The sequence below is a fragment of the Xiphophorus hellerii genome, chromosome 7 (genome assembly GCF_003331165.1).
Source record: "Xiphophorus hellerii strain 12219 chromosome 7, Xiphophorus_hellerii-4.1, whole genome shotgun sequence".
In the NCBI taxonomy this organism is placed as follows: Eukaryota; Metazoa; Chordata; class Actinopteri; order Cyprinodontiformes; family Poeciliidae; genus Xiphophorus; species Xiphophorus hellerii.
In genome coordinates, this window is record NC_045678.1 from 11,198,175 (window position 1) to 11,217,197 (window position 19,023).

The 19,023-nt window shown below is 36.4% G+C and overlaps 1 protein-coding gene across 14 annotated transcripts in view; it reads right to left on the reverse strand.

Annotated features, from left to right (window-relative positions):
- The window catches only part of mycbp2 (MYC binding protein 2), a 72,449-nt gene that overhangs the window by 50,833 nt on the left and 2,593 nt on the right, over positions 1 to 19,023 (reverse strand). For all 14 annotated transcript variants that reach the window (XM_032567866.1, XM_032567875.1, XM_032567862.1 and 11 more), the window contains exons 2-9: positions 18,245 to 18,320; positions 7,431 to 7,646; positions 3,948 to 4,101; positions 3,641 to 3,837; positions 2,457 to 2,699; positions 2,226 to 2,297; positions 1,193 to 1,289; positions 1,020 to 1,093 (exon numbers count right to left, since the gene is read on the reverse strand). In XM_032567866.1, coding sequence (XP_032423757.1) covers positions 1,020 to 1,093; positions 1,193 to 1,289; positions 2,226 to 2,297; positions 2,457 to 2,699; positions 3,641 to 3,837; positions 3,948 to 4,101; positions 7,431 to 7,646; positions 18,245 to 18,320 — 1,129 coding nt within the window. The remainder of the gene's footprint in view (positions 1 to 1,019; positions 1,094 to 1,192; positions 1,290 to 2,225; positions 2,298 to 2,456; positions 2,700 to 3,640; positions 3,838 to 3,947; positions 4,102 to 7,430; positions 7,647 to 18,244; positions 18,321 to 19,023) is intronic.

Sequence of the window (19,023 nt, forward strand, 5' to 3'; positions counted from 1 at the left end):
GTGCAGCTTTTGCAGTGACGAATGCAGACAAACTCCTCCCCTCCAAACAGTACTCCATCCATACAATTAGCTGGGAAAAAGGCTTCTTCTTACAGTGGGTGTATGGATTTCACGTATTACCCTGCCCCCACTCCCATTACAAAGTGCTTTCGCTAGAGAGGTTAAGCTCTCTGGAGAGTACACACATGTGGGGCCGCAGCTGCCACGCCCACACACATCTAGATGAAGGGATACAATGAGAGGCCTCTCTGTGGCACAGCTGATGATCAACTGAGGATTTCAGGGAGAGAAACATGTGATATACATAGAGAATAAAGAGAGGCAACTAACCTCAGTTTGACTAAGAAAAATACTATTTGAAGTCCATTTACATTCATTTATTATCCAAGAATATTCTTAGTTGAAATATAGTCTGAATGTGATTCAATTTTTATAATCACCTTAAGTTTAACTGGTGCATTCTAGTAAAGGGTAGCCATGGGTTGGTAGTGGTATCAAAGTATAACAAGATTTTGTTTTCTTTTTTTTTATTATTTCAAATTTGAAACTGCTAAAATCTTCCATCATAATGTTTAAATCTTTTTTAATGAGGCACCAGAGAAAGTGCCAGAACAAACAGAGTTTTCTCTTGTTTTATGGAGAGTCGACTAATTCAGTGCTGCCCCTCCCTCACTAGCTGCTGCGCACTGCCAGTCAGCTGTCTTAAAGAACTCTCCAACACCTTCCCTGGATAATAATGAAGACAAAAGTTAGACGTTTAGAGATATTCCCAGGGACTATTTGACTCTTTTAAACATCCGAGAATAAGGAAAACTGATTGACTTTACTTTTTAAAGCAAGTTATCAGCTTTCTCCATTTGGTGTGCTGCTTGAGTTTTCTTTCCAGGATTAGTAATAAAAAGTTAGGGACTCTTATAAATGTAGCTTTAAGCCTTCTTCTGAAAGATGTGGAAAGCTTGAAATATTTTGCTGTTATAGTAAATACAATGTAAGAAGAACAAAAACCTATAAAAACTTACATCTTTGCAGGCTGCTATTTGGTTAATGTACTCTCCGTCTGTGAATATGATGTTTTGTCCATCCGAATGTTGACCTACAGCAAGAGACAATGTGAATATAGTCTTGTTTAAGTTAATGTTGGCCTAATTTAACAGCACATTGATGAAAGCATGTAAATGTGTTTCCTTTGTACCTGGCATGGTGACCACCCCCTCATGTTCCAGGGTCTCAGGGTTGATCTTGATAGCCGACATACTGTGGTTACTTGTGTCCCGATACAACAAGTACCCCTGAGGACACAACACAGACACTATTACTCATCTGAAATTACAGCCGACTCTTCTTAACAGGACTGTCACAAAACATGAAATTAGGATTTTAAGTATCATTTTAAGTATTTAAGATCTTCTTAAAAACAGATTGCTTGATATTTGTTATTATTAAATAACAAATATTTATTGTATTCAACAGCAGGGGGCACTGGTTCCCTCAAAATGTGACATTATTGTCAAACTAGAGAAAAAATAAAAAATAAAAAAATTGCATTAACTCTACAGGTAATGTCTGAATGCCACAAATTGAATGGGTGGACTGCTCTCCTAAAAAAGCTAAACTGAAACAGAAAGAATTGCTGAACTTCAAGTGGCAGCCGTAAAAAAAGAAGCGTTATCCCTAAAGTAGGTAATACAACGAAAAAATAAGTTTACAATTTTGAAATCATAATGAATTCCTCAAAAAATAATCAATAGCTTGCAGGTTAGCCTGAAATTAGCCAACAATAGTTCAAGTGCTAAAAGTGGCACTAGCATTGGAAAGAAAAAAGCAACCGCCAGCTAACATGCTAAAATCATTATGTTAGCTGACTTTAGCGACCACTAGCCAATATGCTAATAGAAAGTGCTTTGCAGCATTACCTATTATGCTAATGTTAGCTTAAGAGAAAATAAGCTAAATATTTTCCTATAAAAATAGGAAAATATCTCAATGGATTTTCTTGCTTTAAGTAGAGAAAAGCTACTTAGATAATAAGCTTTTAAACAGTAAAAGAGATTTCGCCATAGAGATTTCTTTAAAAAACATGAATAGAAAATGTAAAAACAAAAAACATTTTAAGCCATGACTTGAAAGACCTGAACAACTTGATATTTGATACTTCACAGCAAAATTGATCATATTAAATGTTTTTTTGAATATTTCTTATGCAAAACAGAGGCTGTACTAGTTACCTGAGCAAAGCCAAGCCATGACCTTTTCTCCTTTCGATTCCTGATTCGAGAAGTGGAGTTGTAGACGTGTCCCTGTGCGGAATTGAGCTTCGGTAAGTTGACAACCTCCACTAATGCTTTGCTGAATGTAATTTTTTCGAAGTTGCTGAAGTTACATGCTGTGGGCTTCTCTAACCTCTTGTCTTATGTTTCCAACAACTAGTCAAAAGCAAAACTTGAAGAGTCACATACCCTGACGGTACCACTATATCCAGATCCAGCTTTGTAGAGTCCATCCTTGCAGAGCAAATACAAGAAAGAACCATCAGTTTGTAGAAGACAGCGCTCGTCTTCATCGATGGATACTTCCTTTAGGACCCATTTGTTCATCAGTGCAGCACGTTTGATGCCATTTCCAAACCAGTCCTGGATTTGTATTTTCCCCACCAGGACAGCCTGGACACTTCGCTGTAGTGCATTCAATATGGTGGGGACCTGGTTTGATTGAACAAGACAGGGAAGTAAACCTCTGATTAGAAAAAGGTGGAACTTCCTGATATTTACATTTGCAGCAGATCTGAGGCAAATTGTTCTAATGTTTCGTAAACTGTATGTTTACATTTCTGTCTAAATGCATTTTCACACAACACACAAACTGACACCATTAACATGAAAGTGACTACAAATGCCACTGATCTCACAGATGTTTACCCATGCACAACCAAGCAGCACACTTTGTACCACTCCGACATTGTGATGATTCACAATTCAGGTAATACATAAAATATACGCGCATTTATTAGCATAGAAAGGGATAAAATTTGTGAGTCTAGAGAGGTCCGGTGAATTCTTGATCAAGTATAGAGTTCTTTCTACATACAACTGAAGCGGGTTTTTTTTTTCCTTTTAGGCCGAAACAAAACAAGAGAAAGAGGATGCAGAAGCTGAAAGGCAGACGCAAAAAGAAGATTAGCTAACCGACAGAGGAATTCAAGCAGAGTAACATGATTAAAAAGGAGAATCAGAGCAGCTTGACATTTTACAAAACTCAATTTGAGCTGTCCAGACATGGCCCTGAGCATCTGTGCACAGAGGAAATGGACGAAGGCAGCTAAAGTTATGTTTTGTAACCCAGAATGGACTGGAGAAAAAAAAGAAAACTTTATGCTACACCCAATTTTTATTCATGTTTTTCCTTCCCATTTGGGACTAGGTGTCTTCTTATGAAATATGACAGGTAATGACCTCTAATTAGAACAAAATAGCTCTGAGATACCTCCTGCAGGTAGATAATCACTATTGGAATCACTCAATGGGAGATTGGCAAAATGATCCAAAAGATTTAAAATGGATGTTGTATAATTTTGAGGATAAGGCTGATCTGTCAGACTACCTGCTAATTTGAACCTGTTAAAGTAAGCTTAGTGGTTAATTACCTGTATAGTCTGACAGGCATGGCTACCATTATTTGTGAGAATGGCAGAAACAGCCTGCAGGATTTTGCCTGTATCTCCCCAAGCCACCACAAGGCTGAAAAGGCATGCACAAGACAGAGCGGTGATGTCCTGTCCAGTTGGGTCGTTGGGCCCTGTGCTCCGGACCGTGGTCTCCAACAGCAGCTGGAAAAGAGACTCTAAAAACAAAGCAAAATAAAAAAATAGTGGAGGACTTAGATATTTGGAAAATAGAATAGAATAATAAGTAATTACCATTATAGAAAGGCAAGTGCAAGTATAAGTTTACCTAACACATCAGGAGGCTCTGTCTGAAAACCCTCTGGCTGTTGTCCCTGCAGCATGTCCAACAAAGCCTGAAGGCTGCGCAGGCACAGTAACGGGTGAGAGAACCGAGTCTCTTTAATCAGCTCAAAAACCCCACACAGGCCGATGCCGATGATCTGCAGATGAGGAAGAAAGCAGGTTTGTGTAAAGGGTCAGTGAGGAAAGATATTGGACATTTTGCTAACACAAAATGTTTTTCTTCCTGCATATTTTAATGCAAAAGGTAGATTAACAAAGGATTGGAATCCTGCTCTGCTCAATCTCCTATAGTATGCATAGTTAATTGGGTTAGCTTAACCCTCTATGGTACAATGTTGCTATTTGGCAACAAATCACTTGAAGCCCTTCCACACACATACAGTACCTCCAATTTTACAATGTACAGCACTGAAAGAGAGATGAGACCCTAAGAAAAGCAACAGCAGTGTTTAAATTTGTCACATAACTTTATGGAGGGAAATTTGACACCCTTTTCTACAGACCTCTTCACAGGGAGGGGGGCTCACCATTTGACTCCTCAGAAATCATGAAAAAAAGTCTTTTTATGACATTTTTTGACCAACAAAAAAAATACATACTCAACAATAAATGAGATAAGCTCACTATTCTGTGATTCATTGTGCTGTATTTGATAATTTAATAATAATAAACTGTTAAAATGTTGATGTTGCCATATGGCAACACTGTACCATTAAGGTTGCATTGTATTGCTAGCCCAGCATATTGATCTTCTAGTCTGCAATAATCTTGTGAGTCCTTTCCATATTGCATATGACTATATTTGATACTCTTTCTTCCGTTTACATCACTAATGCAACAATGTTTTATAGTTTCTTAGGAAGAAAACCATTCTAGCAGTTCCTTTTTTATGGTAGTGATGATGCATTAGGATTTAGTGTTGAAGAAAATGAGCAGCTTGCAACTTTACAATGAGACAGTGAGGATGATGACGACTATGAGCCAACAATGAGGATGAACGTGCAATTATTTCTTGTGTGTTGCATTAGACTGGCATGTTCATGACATACTAAGGGTATTTGTTTGTTTTCTAGATCCACCTCTTCACTGGAAGCTGAGAGTAACTGCTTCATCAGCTTCCACAAGCAGTAAGGCAAAGACATCAAGACACTCAAATCAAATAAAAACCATTATATCAATGAAATATGCCAATAAATTAAATTGTTTTTAGCTTTCAAATGAGTTTCATTGTTTACTAGTATTGCTACTGGAGACTATTTAGATTTAAATAAAGGTTTTTTACAATAATAAGCCAAACTCTCTTGTTTTCATTAATTTCCGCTATGGTACAGTGTTGCCAAGTCAACAAAAAATAAATGAAAAAATAATATTTTTTTAAAATTTGTCTTTATTATGTTTACTTGGTTTATTTTATGTAAAAAAAAACAAAAAAAACATTCCAAACATTTTTTTTCCAACTTGCATCATTATGTGTACCATAGAGGGTTAAATATCAAATTAGTACATTGGGTAGAATGTCAGCTGAAATTGGATGTTTACATATGTGGAAGAGTTTGGCCCAGAAACAGATGTCCTTTCCCATCTTTTTTAACCAGGCTTGTTAGACAACCAAATAATGCTGCAATACCATTGAAGACCTCTTCTTCTCTAACTAAAAAATAAGCTTTATTGCATAAAGGTCCAATAAAAAAAAGACAAAATGGACAGATTCAATGATAACTTCTGAATTAATTTTAAAAACCTATTTCAAGAATTGTTTTCTCAACACATTCAGGTTGTTAGCATTGCCAACACATATTTGCAACATATATCTTGGCATCAACAGTTACAACACGATGGAATTAAAACTAAATCCTAAAAAGCATTGTATCATCAAAGAGTTTGGCTCAGAGATTATGTAAGCATGAAGACTTACATCTCTTTATCATAATCCATAGTAAAATAATCTACATTGCTGTGGAATATTTACATGGTAAACACTGCTTCAGTAACAGTTTTAATGATACAGTGGGTCAGATTCAGGAGAGGCAGAGTGGCCTCCATGCTGGGGTGGAACGTCTGAGCTGAGGAGGGTTTGGGTGGCATTAGTTTTCCAGTCAACGAGTGTTTTTTGGACCTTGTTGACTGGTCTCATCTTTGCTCTTTGCAGACGATGATCTGTTAGCATCTTCAGTGTGCAGTGCAAACAGAAAGAGGTGAAGTGAGTCACAAAAGAAAGGGATTATTGGGTTTCCATCTCTGATGCAGTAATTCACTCAAGATGCAATCTTGTTCAAGCGAAAAAGAGTGAATGAAAGATGACTTCCGAAAAAGGAACATACAAAAACTTTTTAATCGGTACCGCACAACGGGAGATAATTAGCATTTACTTTTCAGGGGCACATTCAGGAGTGACTGTATTAACAAAATGTTAGTCCAGTTCTGCATTTGTGAGTCCAAGCCTGCACCCATATTTAAGCTCAAACTGCATGTATGCAAAAATAGCACAACAAAGTGACATGTTAAGAATCAGTAGACTGTAATTTACACATGCTAGATTTCTGGTAACTACAACTCAAGCCACAATAAGCATAAATAAGACTGATTGTTCCTTTATTAACAGCACTTACAAACCATCAGGGACTGGGGATAATGTGAGTGACATGTGGAAAATGTCAAAACAAATAAAAAATATATATTAAAATATATATATCCAGTACAGACCAAAAGTTTGGACACACCTTCTCATTGAATTCAATTAGAAGAAAGTGTGTCCAAACTTTTGGTCTGTACTGTATATATATATACAGTATATTGTTTTCAAAGATTAAAACATTAAGTTATATTTCTAACCCAATTTCCACAAATGGAAAACATCTTTTTACTTATTTTCTCTGTTGTCAGTGCACAACACCTGTCAAGCACTAAACCTATTTTTTCCCACCAGTGAATAATTGGCAGATAATTGTGTGCAGACAGTTTGCTTGAGAGGCTAAGTTTACCACCTTATTGTCCCTGCAATAGCTGTAAACAAACATTACAGACCCTTAGTCTCCAAACAGCTGCTTTATTCCTGAGTTCTGATAACCGCATGAAAACAAAAACATGATCACCTCTAGCCATGTTGTCTCACATAAGAAAATATTCCATCTTGTTACAGTAAATGGCAGTGGCTAGGTAATTACCCAGGCACAAGGGTCATACGTTAATTACACCACTGCCATAGCAACATGTCAAAAGTCCACAGGTTGACTCTGTTCTAAACCAAGGGGAAAAGTTGTAGCAAAAACAATTCTTCTTTGATCAGTGCTTAAAGGTATTCCTGGTAATATCAACAAAATTACAAAGTTTACAGGTCAAAAAAAAAAAAGTTGAATTTGCACAATTAGAGCCATCAAAAGCTCATCAAAACTACAAATGTCTCTGCCAAGACACAAAGCAATGACACCGCTACAAAAAAACAAAAAAACTCCTTCTTGGTTCATACCTTTGGCAGCTTTACCGCCGGCTCACGGTACTCTTCCTCCTCCTCGCTGTCCGAGTCGCCGCTCTGCACCGAGGTTCTGGAGGCCAGAGCTAGGGAGGCCTCCTTCTGCTGCCAGTCCAGAACACAGTGTCGCACATTGCAGTAGACATTAAACGCAGAGGGGTTACTGTGTAGTTTGATGTCTGGCACGAAAAGAGCTCCATCTAGACTCTCGGCCTGTGGAAATAAAAAACAAACAACAAAGATCTATAAATACTTTACTTGGTCACTATGTTCTCAATTAGTGCATTCACAAGTACATAAACACTGAAAGGAAACAAAAAAAAAAACATTTCCACAATGACAATTAAATAGAAATCCCAACTTTTATTCTTGTTTCATTGCTGAAAGAAGTGAGGAATTCCTCCTCCAAACCAAACATATTGGTAACACTTTATTTGATGAGGTGTGCATAAGTCTGACATGACACTATCAAAAACATGAAGGAGTCTTAATGAATGTCTATGACCATTATCATGAAGTGTCATTCAGTAAATAATGACACTTTTAATGCAAAGTTGCTCTAAAAGTTGCATTGAAAGTCCATTAAAAGTGTCAACTTTGTAGCATTTACAAAATAATGTCGCTTTAATGCAAATTTGGCACTTTTAATGGACTTTCAATGCAACTTTTAGAGCAACTTTGCATTAAAAGAGTCGTTATTTACCAAATGACACTTCATGATAACAGTCAGATACTCATAAAGACTCCTTCAGGTTCATAGCAGATGTTATGTCATGTTTATGACAGTGTCGTTTCAGTCTTATGCACATCCCGTCAAATAAATTGTTAACATATTTTTCAACTTACATCTCGAAAATAGACATGTAAGAAATCCTACATCTAAGGTAAACTTCATATATGATCTCTGACTACAAAACATCTGTATGTCTAAAACGTACGTCGACCAAAGAGACTTCAAATTATTTACACAAACTAAATAATTTGACGAAGTTACATCACTTTGTAATTGTCTACTCAGAACAGACAGGACAATCTATATGAACATAATGTGCAAGCTCTGTCAGCATCAGCTGAACAGAAGTTACCAGATACTCTGCATGTTAAGCCAGGATTCCTTTAGATAGCAGAATTTTTATTTCTAGCAAACCTAACCACCATGTTGTAAGCAACCAGAAATATTCTCAAGTGGTCTGTGGGTGAAGTATTTAATGTTATAGGGCCAGACACCTATCTGTAATGTAGAATGAGTTGGCTACATTATTAGTAATCTATCAGTAATGTGGCACTCTACTCAAAAATTTGCACATCTAGTAAATAGTAGTAATTTTTTTTTAATTAGCTAGCAGTAAAACCTCACAAACCTGCACATTTGAGAAAAATCCAGGTTATAGCTGGAATAAATTTATTCATTTGGTAAGAGTCTATCATAACAAGTGTAACTTTTTAAAGATGGGAAAATATTAGCAAATTTGCCATATAAATATCTAACAACCAATCAACTCTGCCAATTAAAGTTAAACAACTAACTGTATCAAAGTTGAGTGAGGACCTATGTTTGTCTTGCCACCGCAAACAGTAATGAGGGCGAGCTTTAAAAAAAAAAAGGTCAATAAAAGGTTAATTTAAGGGTTTGTGTAAATATTTGCCCAGGGTGCCAATAGTTTGCTGAAGGCCCGGAACATAGATCTCTTACTATCGGAAAGGATCACACAGGTCTAATGAAATCAAAGTGAAAAGCTAATTTTTTATACTCTTTTGCAAACAGTACGATATGATAGGCTGTACAGAATTTGGCATTGTGACATATATTGTTCATTGAGCAACAGATTGGGTGTGAGTCACCGCAGCGTGTGGCCGCAGTCTTTTTGTTTGGCAACAGCAGTGTCATCTTAGAAAAGGCTAAAGGGACAGAAGGGAATATAGTTCCATAGTTTAACAAAATTAAACAATTTAGATCATTTTGCCTGTTAACGCGAGTATCGTCAGCAGTACCTTCTTACTACTAGTGAATAGTGTTTCAGAAATAAACATTTAGCCAATACTGTCACTTATTTTCCTATAATAAGAAAAATAAAAGATTTGGAAATCAGCTACAGAAGAAATGATAAGGTGCTGTAAAATTTAGACTGGACACAGTTTTTTTTCCAAGAAATGGTGGTATAGATCACCAAGTTTAACTGATTTATTAAGTTAGCTTTAAGGCTGAAAAAAAAAAAAATCTGTTAGCTTGTCTAGAGCAACTAATGCAAACAATTCGAAAGCTACCTTCTGCTATTTTACACTCCATTATTGAAGGCTACACAATATCTAGGCGTTGCCTAAAAACTGAATTTATAGACACAGTACTCAGAAAAATATTTCATGTATTATTAGCAATATTCAGTGCTGATTATTGCCTCATTGAATAAAGAAATAAAAAATAGAACCTGTCTGGTAACATGAAGTATGTCAAAAGAGCTTAAAATCATGATTGGATCTTAAAAAAGAAATTTAAATAACTCATGAAAAATATAGTCCTTGAGATCTACCAGTCTTGAAAAACATCCAACCTTTCTAAGGCTTTGTGTTTTCAACAAATAGTGAGAGCCACTATACACAAAATAAGAAAAGACTGAAGAGATCATGCTTCCTACGGGTCCTTCCTACTAAAATTACTCCTGGACGCCATTAGTCCAGATGGTTGCACTACTGGAAGCACTGCAGGCCTCAACTGTCTCAGTCAAGGTCAGAGGTGATGATTTAACAATAAGAAGGACATGGGGCAAAAATGGCATCCGGACCTTGAGAGGTTAAAACTCCTGCACACCAAAAAAGAATAGAAAGTGATCCTTCACATTTGGCACAAAACATCAAAATGATCCAAAACTTTGGTGTGGAATTTTTAAAAGGTGTGAGTCAAGCAACAAAATTGCATCTGGAAAGTAAAAAGAAGCAGATGGGGAAGAGAAAAAAAAAAACATGGTGGTATTAGTGTGACAATGTTGAACTTCTTTGCTGGTTCAGGACCTGGACAAATTGTTATAATTGACTGAATCAGAAATTCTGGTTTCTGCCAAAAATCCAACAGGTTTCTTTAGTGGTCTAGTCAAAGTCAGGACTGTAAACGGATTAAACGGGTCGCTCTTGCTTCAAAACCCATACAGTGTCACCTAATGAAAACAAATCTGCAAAGAAGAGTTGACCCAAATGCCAACGCAGGGATGAATTGCTTTGAATATTACTTATTTCCCAAAAAAACACCTAATATATTTAAAATTTATAGCATATTTATTTCATATAGATGACAAGAGTTGATGTTTCAGCAAATATCTTCTGAAATGGACATCAAGCAGCTCAACGTAACAACTCTCCTCCATTACTGAGCTTTTACAATACGAGGAGTTTTTTGTTTTGTTTTTTTTAATTGATTTTACTCTCAATATAAATGAGGAGGGCAGCCCACCTGGGAAAAATTGGATTAAAATAACTATTCAGATTAAAGGTTTTCTATAATCATTATTATCAGACAAACTGCAGCTGACTGGGAAACTCGATAAACAATTTAACTAATTGCTGACTGCTTTCCCAGTCCCACCAAGAGAAGTATTTTAACCACATTCCTGCTGCGAGCTCTAAAGAACTGCATCGATCCACCCAGGATCTCTCGCACTGCTGTGCTTCTGGCATCATGGTCGCAGGAGGTGAGGTCATCTATTGAAGGGGAAAGGGTCATTTATTATCAACTAAAACCTGCGAGGAGGAGAATGCTGGCTCCACACTCCCCAAACAGTGCTGTCAGCTGGTCTTTTGCCACGTTAGTAGCGTAACCTTAGTGACTCAGGCTGCACAGCACTCATGTAGCAGAATTAAAGCGTGGAGATATTCAGAGCCAGCAAACTAAATCATGTCAAACTTGTGCAACAGAGAAAATAAAGCGGAATTCTTTAATTATTTTCTACCTGCAAAAGGAGTGTTTCATAGGGTTAGACGCAGAAGCTCCAAGCAGATCTGTGAGTTTTATAAAGTTCACAGGAGCAGCACTCATTAGTGAGAACGATTAATTGTTTAAATATGCCAACGAATAGCCATCCATTCTATCTGAAAGCACACAAGAAAATGAAAATCCCATTATGCAATATGCAAATCCAAACGGCACACTCATGGGTTTCTTCTCACTATGCTAAAGTACAACGCATGACTCCAGCAAGCTGCTCAGAGGGTTTCTGTGTTCTCCACACTGCTGTGCACTTAAAAGTTTTACAAAGCCACTGCCAGACATCCAAAGGCACACTTTGTCGAGGAAGCATTTTAAACTAATAGAAAATTGAAAACAGAGGGGGTGCAAGCCAACATGGTAAGCTGAAATCAAATTATATAACGGGCTATTTCATGAGTAAAACACGTGAAATCGAATCAAAGAGCTCTGTAGTCGCTGTATCGGTTCATGCTAATATCAAGGGGCCCAGGTGTCCTGTTTCTATTTTTAAGACTTGTTTTGAAGTAAGAAAGGAAGAAGTTCTTAATTTGTGCTGTCTTGTTGATGAAAAGCAACACAGATGGACAGGTCAAAACTATCTATGAATCGATTATTGTAATAATCGTCAACTAATTTAGTAATCGATTAATCGTAAACAGGTGTAAACACACTTAAAAACATGCAATTTGCTGAAGGAATAACATAATCAGAGAAATTACAAAGCAAAACCATACAAAGATATATATTCTTTACTACAAATGATCAAGCGTTCACTAATGTTATTACATTTTAGGCAATAAAATGTTTATTTTCTTTTAAAAGAAGGAATTGAATCCTTTGTTTATTTGGATATTTAAATGTATTTCTAATTATTGTATGAAAAGGCTGAAGCTGTGAAATGAAAAATCTGTAGAAAGTGCCAATTTTTTATCTGATTAATCAATAAATCGTCAAAATAATTGATAGAATAATTAATTGCTAAAACAATTGTTAGCTGCAGCCCTAGTAAAAACTGGACTCCAATATCATAGAGGGATTAATACAGTTATTATCAATGCAGTTATTTAAGAAATTGGAATACAAGTCCAAGCAGTTATGCCTGTTAATTAGGATGATTTTCTGTTTAAAGCTAATAAAAACATGACCACTGAGATTAAATATTGCACTATGCCAATAAAAAAACATTTTAAAAACAGAAATATGGGCTTAATGAAAAGTATGTTTAGTACCTGATTAAAGGTTATTTTCAAAAAGTATTTTTAATCTGATAAACAAGCCTCATCAGAACGCATATTGTAATTTATTCCATATGACTGCATACTGCAAATTCTTCATAGGTGCGTCATCACTGCAATCACAATATCAGATGGTTATTTAAGTATGACGCATTCAGGCATTTTATGGTAGCGATGTGATTGGTGATGCTTATTGTTTAATGCAGCATCAAAATGCTAGAGAGTAAAGGGTTTCTGCAGAAACACGAAGCACTTTTACTTGCTTGCAATAATCATATCATTATTGCAGCATTCAGTGACACCGCCACATGTTGAATGGCTTGCTGATAGCATAAAGCCCTAATATCAATTATGATTAACTTGCATTTTCTGCCTTTGCCATTATACAATGTGCAACATGCTTAATATCTCAGCCACTAACAACATACTTGAGGCGTGGCCATATCTTTTCTGATAGCACGGTTGCACTCCTTTGCAAATGCTATACTGTACATGCTAATGCTGAAATGACAACTACAACTAGATTGATATCGCACTTGTAAAACCTTCGCTGTGTTTGTGAAAGCCTAAGTCCTTCTTGGTTTCCTCCGAAATATTGTCAAAATCTTATCTTGTTCTTTTTAATTCAACATTGTGTATTGTCTCTCCTCTTGTGCTCAATGTATCTTTACATCACTATTACAATACAATTCATTGAGAAAATCCTAATAAAAAGCAATTCAATAATACCTTATGATGTTAACATAAACCATGTCAGTTTTTTAACCTTTAAACTCAAGCCTGTGCTTCTCAAGTAGTGTTACAGCTTCACTCAAAAAAAAAAACCAACGTCATTTTCAGAATGTGCAATATCACTTCTAAGCTTGTTGAACCATTTCAAGGAAAGACCGTTCTGCCTACAGCGCGGAAAAGAAGATTGTTTCTTCTTTCCAAGGATCTGCTCTATATCTAACTGGCTGAAAGCTGAATCTCTTTAAATATTAAGAGCCACAAGTGAGAAAAGAAATTTACTGTAATGTTTGAGTCTGCATCAAATGATGTTAAACGATGGATGAAGATCACAACAACACATCTAAAATATCTGTGTACATGACTAGAGAGACATCATATCCATGTCACGAACACACCAATTATGGCTTTGTGGAAATAAACCACATAAGAATCTCAAGTATCAGAGCAGAGTCCTGATTAGGAAACGGAGATAAGGACTCTAAATGTCATCACGATGCTTTGCAGTATTTATATCATCGCTTTTTTGTTATCAGTAAAGTATTTAAAAATTAATCAGTAGAGCTACCACTGCATGCTGTTAGACAATCACAAACACAGATGCTGCTCTTAAGATATATTACACTCATTAGCAAATCGTTTACTTCAGCACACAAGCAGTTACATTTACTGCAACAGTGGAGGCTGAAATAGCTGAAACACTAAAACTAAAACAATCCCAACCACACCGTCCCATTCTTGCAGACATTAGGAGATTTTATTGATTGCAATCATACCACTTTTAAAACTAGAAAATTTCGGAAGAAATTTAGCCGGGGCCTGCCAAGGCGCGCCCGTCGGGCATGGGCCCGGCGTCGTCACGCTACAAATCGGCATCGACGCTAAAGAACGCCGCGACGTAATCAGTGGCACGCGGAGAATCGCAAGAACGTTAAGTGAGGCGGACGTGCACCGTTCAGTATTATAAAGTAAGTATATCAGCTAAAATCAGCAGAAACGCTAATGTTAGCGTCATTGCTTTCATCAGTATGTGGGAAATCACTAGGATATTTTCTGTAATTGATTTACTCCATTCAGTATACTAAACATTGCTAAAAAGTAAAATAAATAGCTAATAGCTTATTGAAGCTAAAATGCTAACGCTAATGAACCTTGCATTGAACTGTTTAGTAACAGTTCAATGCTCATAAACTGCAGGAAGGCAGTTCATTAGCATTTACCTAATGATTGTCACAAATATAAATTTTCAATAACGCACACACACAACATATCACAGTTTAAAAATACATATTGACCTTATGTTAAAGATTTCTACAAACTTTTTACAGGTAAAGTTTACAATGAACCAAAATTACAACATTTAAAGAATACCATAAATTTAAGAATCTAATGTCTCTGCAATAAAAAGAAATTGCTATCTTTTCTATTTTTAAACAACACCTCATATTGTTAAATAACTGATTTTATGTATTCAAGTTTTAAATATTACATTTGAGTTTGCATGGATGTAAAATTACTGCTCAGTTTAAAAATTACAGTATTTTTAAACTGAGCAGTTTAAAAATATGGCACTTACTTTCTTCCGAAAGTAAGTATATCAGCTAAAATCAGCAGAAACGCTAATGTTAGCGTCATTGCTTTCATCAGTATGTGGGAAATCACTAGGATATTTTCTGTAATTGATTTACTCCATTCAGTATACTAAACATGGCTAAAAAGTAAAATAAATAGCTAATAGCTTATTAAAGCTAAAATGCTAATGCTAATGAACTGCCTTGCTGTGCAAGGCAGTTCCCTAACCTCAGAGAAAAAGATAATGCAGAATAATATTATTGCACCGCCTACGGCGGTGCACTAACCGCAGGGGCATGTTGAGGCTTTTATTTTGAAATTTTTGTTAAGCTTAATTTCAAAGGTCCAAACTAATCCCATGTCTAATAGTCATTGGGTTAACTCAGTTATATAATGCTCAAGAGCAATTACGTAATGTAAAATTTCTCAAGGCTTTTATTTTGAAATTTTTGTTAAGCTTCATTTCAAAGTGCCAAACTAATCCCATGTGTAACAATTGCTGGGTTAAATCAGTTATATAATGCTCAAAAGAGCAATTATCTGATGTAAAAATTGTCAAGGCTTTTATTTTGAAATTTTTGTTAAGCTTAATTTTAAATTGCCACACTAATCCCATGTGTAACAGTGCTTTGGATAAAAAAGTCACATAAAGCCAAAAAGAGCAATTATCTGATGTAAAAATATTCAAGGCTTTTATTTTGAAATTTTCAGTAAGCTTCATTTTAAATTGCCACACTAATCCCATGTGTAACAATGGTTGGGTAAAAGCAGTTATAAAAAGCCCAAAACACAAGCAGTTCTAAAGGCCAGCTCAGTCCTCCTCTGTAGTAACTAACAGTTCCACCATGTTGTAGTTCTGACATTCAGCTCAGACCTCTTTTGTAGGCACTCAGTGTCCGCCATGTTGTAGTTCTAACCTTCAGTCATTGTAGTTCTAAAGAGCAGTTCAGAGAGGCAGACTAAATTCTATGTCTATTTTGAGTCTAACTGACACTGTTTTGTGTCAGTTAGACTTTTGTTTTGAGTTAAATTTGGCTCGTTTTTTGTTAATTATGTCGCCACAGTTACTCGAAATGCCAACAAAAGTAATAGCTCCCCTCACGGGATTGAGCCTCACGTTTTGATATATATATTGTGAGGGGACATGCAGCGGTACGAGCCGCATTAACGGTAGTAGGAAGCGGCAGTTATTTTGAGGTGTAGAACAATAGGTGCCTGCCATGCAATGCATAGGGATTACATCCCTATGCATTGCTATGGGCAGGCCCCAACAATCATATCCCCCATAGTGTTGTGATAATTCTCAAACCTGGTCTAGATCAAGACCTTTTTATAAGATGGCAACAATTACGCTTCTAAGAGCGTCTTACTCTCAACAGAGAAAGTCTACTGCCTTCAGCAGTTCCTTGTCTGTCTGTGTGATGTCACCTGCTCTGACCTGTGCTGTCTAAAAGTACTAAAGCAGAACAGATAGCAGCTGAAACACCAGTCATTTAAATTGTACAATGTTCAAATCAAAAGTGCAAAGCTTACGATGCAGGAGAACCTTTTTTGTATGTTTTGTCCATATACCATGACTTGGTACCACATTTACCAAATTGATTTATGTTGCATATATGTCAATTATCAATGAGACACAGAAAAACAAAGTAAACATGCCAACGCTAGCATGGCATTTTAGCAAACTGCTCTGCATGAAAACATAATCAGCTGGAGAGTAGCATGATTTTATAAACTGCAACCATGTGTAGAGACACAAATAATAAAGTTATGCTAATATTTAGTAGCACACTAAATTATTTAATGCCATGATGCAGTAGTATTTTGTAGCGGTCCTGCTGAAATTCCAGACGGGGAAAAAAAAAAATCTAGATCCACCAGGTACGTCCATGGCATTCATTTTAATTCCTTAGTATCATAATTACTCCGATCTGCATCTAAGAAAGAAATTCTCATCAGTACATTCCTACTAATAAGTTATAGAAAAAAAGCTCTAATTCAGAATGTAAACAAACATTTTCAAAGCTCAATATCAATGATCACTTAGCATAAAAGTACTTTCGGGAAATATATACAAGAAGGAAGCCACCAGAAAAGGGATGTAAAACATTTCTATCATTACATTTCCAAGATACTTAAGAAAACTAGAAGTTTTCTGGTGATAATGACTTCAAGCAACAAATGCATGATGAGGAAATTGCTTAGCATATCATAGCAAACATATTACTATTGCAATTAAACACAATTGTGATATGATTTTAACGAAAACAAATCACACATCTGCCTACAAACAAGATGTTACATAATGACAAGCGTGCGTGTTTTGCTTTTTTTCCGTTTTGTTCTTTGCCCTACTTTCATGTTTCAATGCAGCAGCAGAAGAGGAGCTGAAGAAAATTCAAACCACTCTACTGTCTGACTACTCCAGTGTCGGAGGCATGACAGAGCAAGAGTGAGCGTGACAAGTACAAATACGACATGACTGCCCAGTGTCCATGTAACAACAACCCACAGTTCTTATGCCTCCCTGATATCCAGCCTCACTTCTCTGCCTGTAGAGGTTGTCACTTAATTTTAAGAAATCATCTAAAAGGAGTATTTTTACTTGAAGAAAACTTGAAACATTATCCCATTTTAGACAGATTCTTTTTTGTAGAATGGAGCATCAGGACATATTTTCCACATCTCCTTGGAGACCTACTCTCTTAAAGAAACAGTGGAAAAGAATAAATATAACCTTCAGTATAATTCATCTCCTTATGAGTTTGAAATAATTTGGGATCAAAACACAAAACAACACAACGGCATCCTTTTATCCAGACCTGGATCCTCCTTCGGATGAAGGAGATGGAGGCAGGAAACTGTTGCTGTGGAGATGTGGAACACATTAGGTCGCTTGGCAACAGCCCATCATGCACAAGTCAGAGCCACTCCCCGAGTGCTCCACATTCAACCTCCCCAACTTCATGTTTGAAGGGGGTAAACTGCACCTGACTGAACTTAAAACCAATAAAAAATAATTATCCTGACAAAAAAAAAGACAGATCTGCAGAAAACCTGTCCTCGTCTTTAATCACAGCATCAGTTCAGACACTTCAGCAGAGAGGATTTGTCATAAGATTTATCAAGAAACATTGTGTGACATCTATAGATTATGTCGTCTCCAACTTCCTGGGAGGCTTAACAACAACAAATAAGAAAAACAGTGAAGCTTTGAGCAAATAAAACCCCAGAAAGGAGACATAAAATAGAAAAAAAATATTTTTTAAATCAAGTGTAGTATTAAAAAAAGCAAAATAGAACATCTTGGCATCTCTTACCTTTGTTCTTGATTTGACTTTTGACTTGACTTTTTGTCGCCGTTTCAATTTCTTCTTACTCAAGGCCTTCTTCCCCCTGGAAGTTCACAGAAACAAAGCGGATAATGTAAAGCAGTTCTAAAGTTCTGGGGGGTGCTTTGACTTCTTGAGCTGTCTGAATGTCCATGTCTGAATAATAATTTTTCAGTTCTTTTTATAAGTTTAACAGACCTTTTAAGTTTCAAGTCTTTAGGAGATTTGAAGAGAAATTAGGTTCTTTAAGAATGTTCTCATAAAAACTATTCTTCAAACTGGTCAGGTCTTTGTCATAAAATATATCCTTCATGACTATTATTTCAAAGGTAGTTGCTGCAGTAGAATTTAAGGAGTTTAAGCACAGGATGCGTTTTAGTTTTTGGCAACAGCCCTCGTGGTCAAAGTATAACTTTAGCAGAAGGTACAGAAAGGTTTTAAAAACAAATGACTCCAAAACCGCCACACTTTATCATAATAATGGTCATGCAGTTGATGGGTCTTTTCACGACATCTTCCACCTCTTCCTGCATACTGCTGGTCAGCTGGCTAAAAGAAAGGCCTCCCCACTGATTACAAACAGAATAGTCTAGCGGCTTTGAAATACAGCTGCCAGTAAGTTTCACAGAAAATCTTTACTCTTCATTAGTCAACCGACTGTGGTTCTGTGGGTAGAGTAGCTGTTTTGTAATTGGAAGGTTTTTGGTTCAATTTCCAGCTTACCCCCATGGCATGCCGATGTGCCCCCGGGCATAGCACTTTACCGC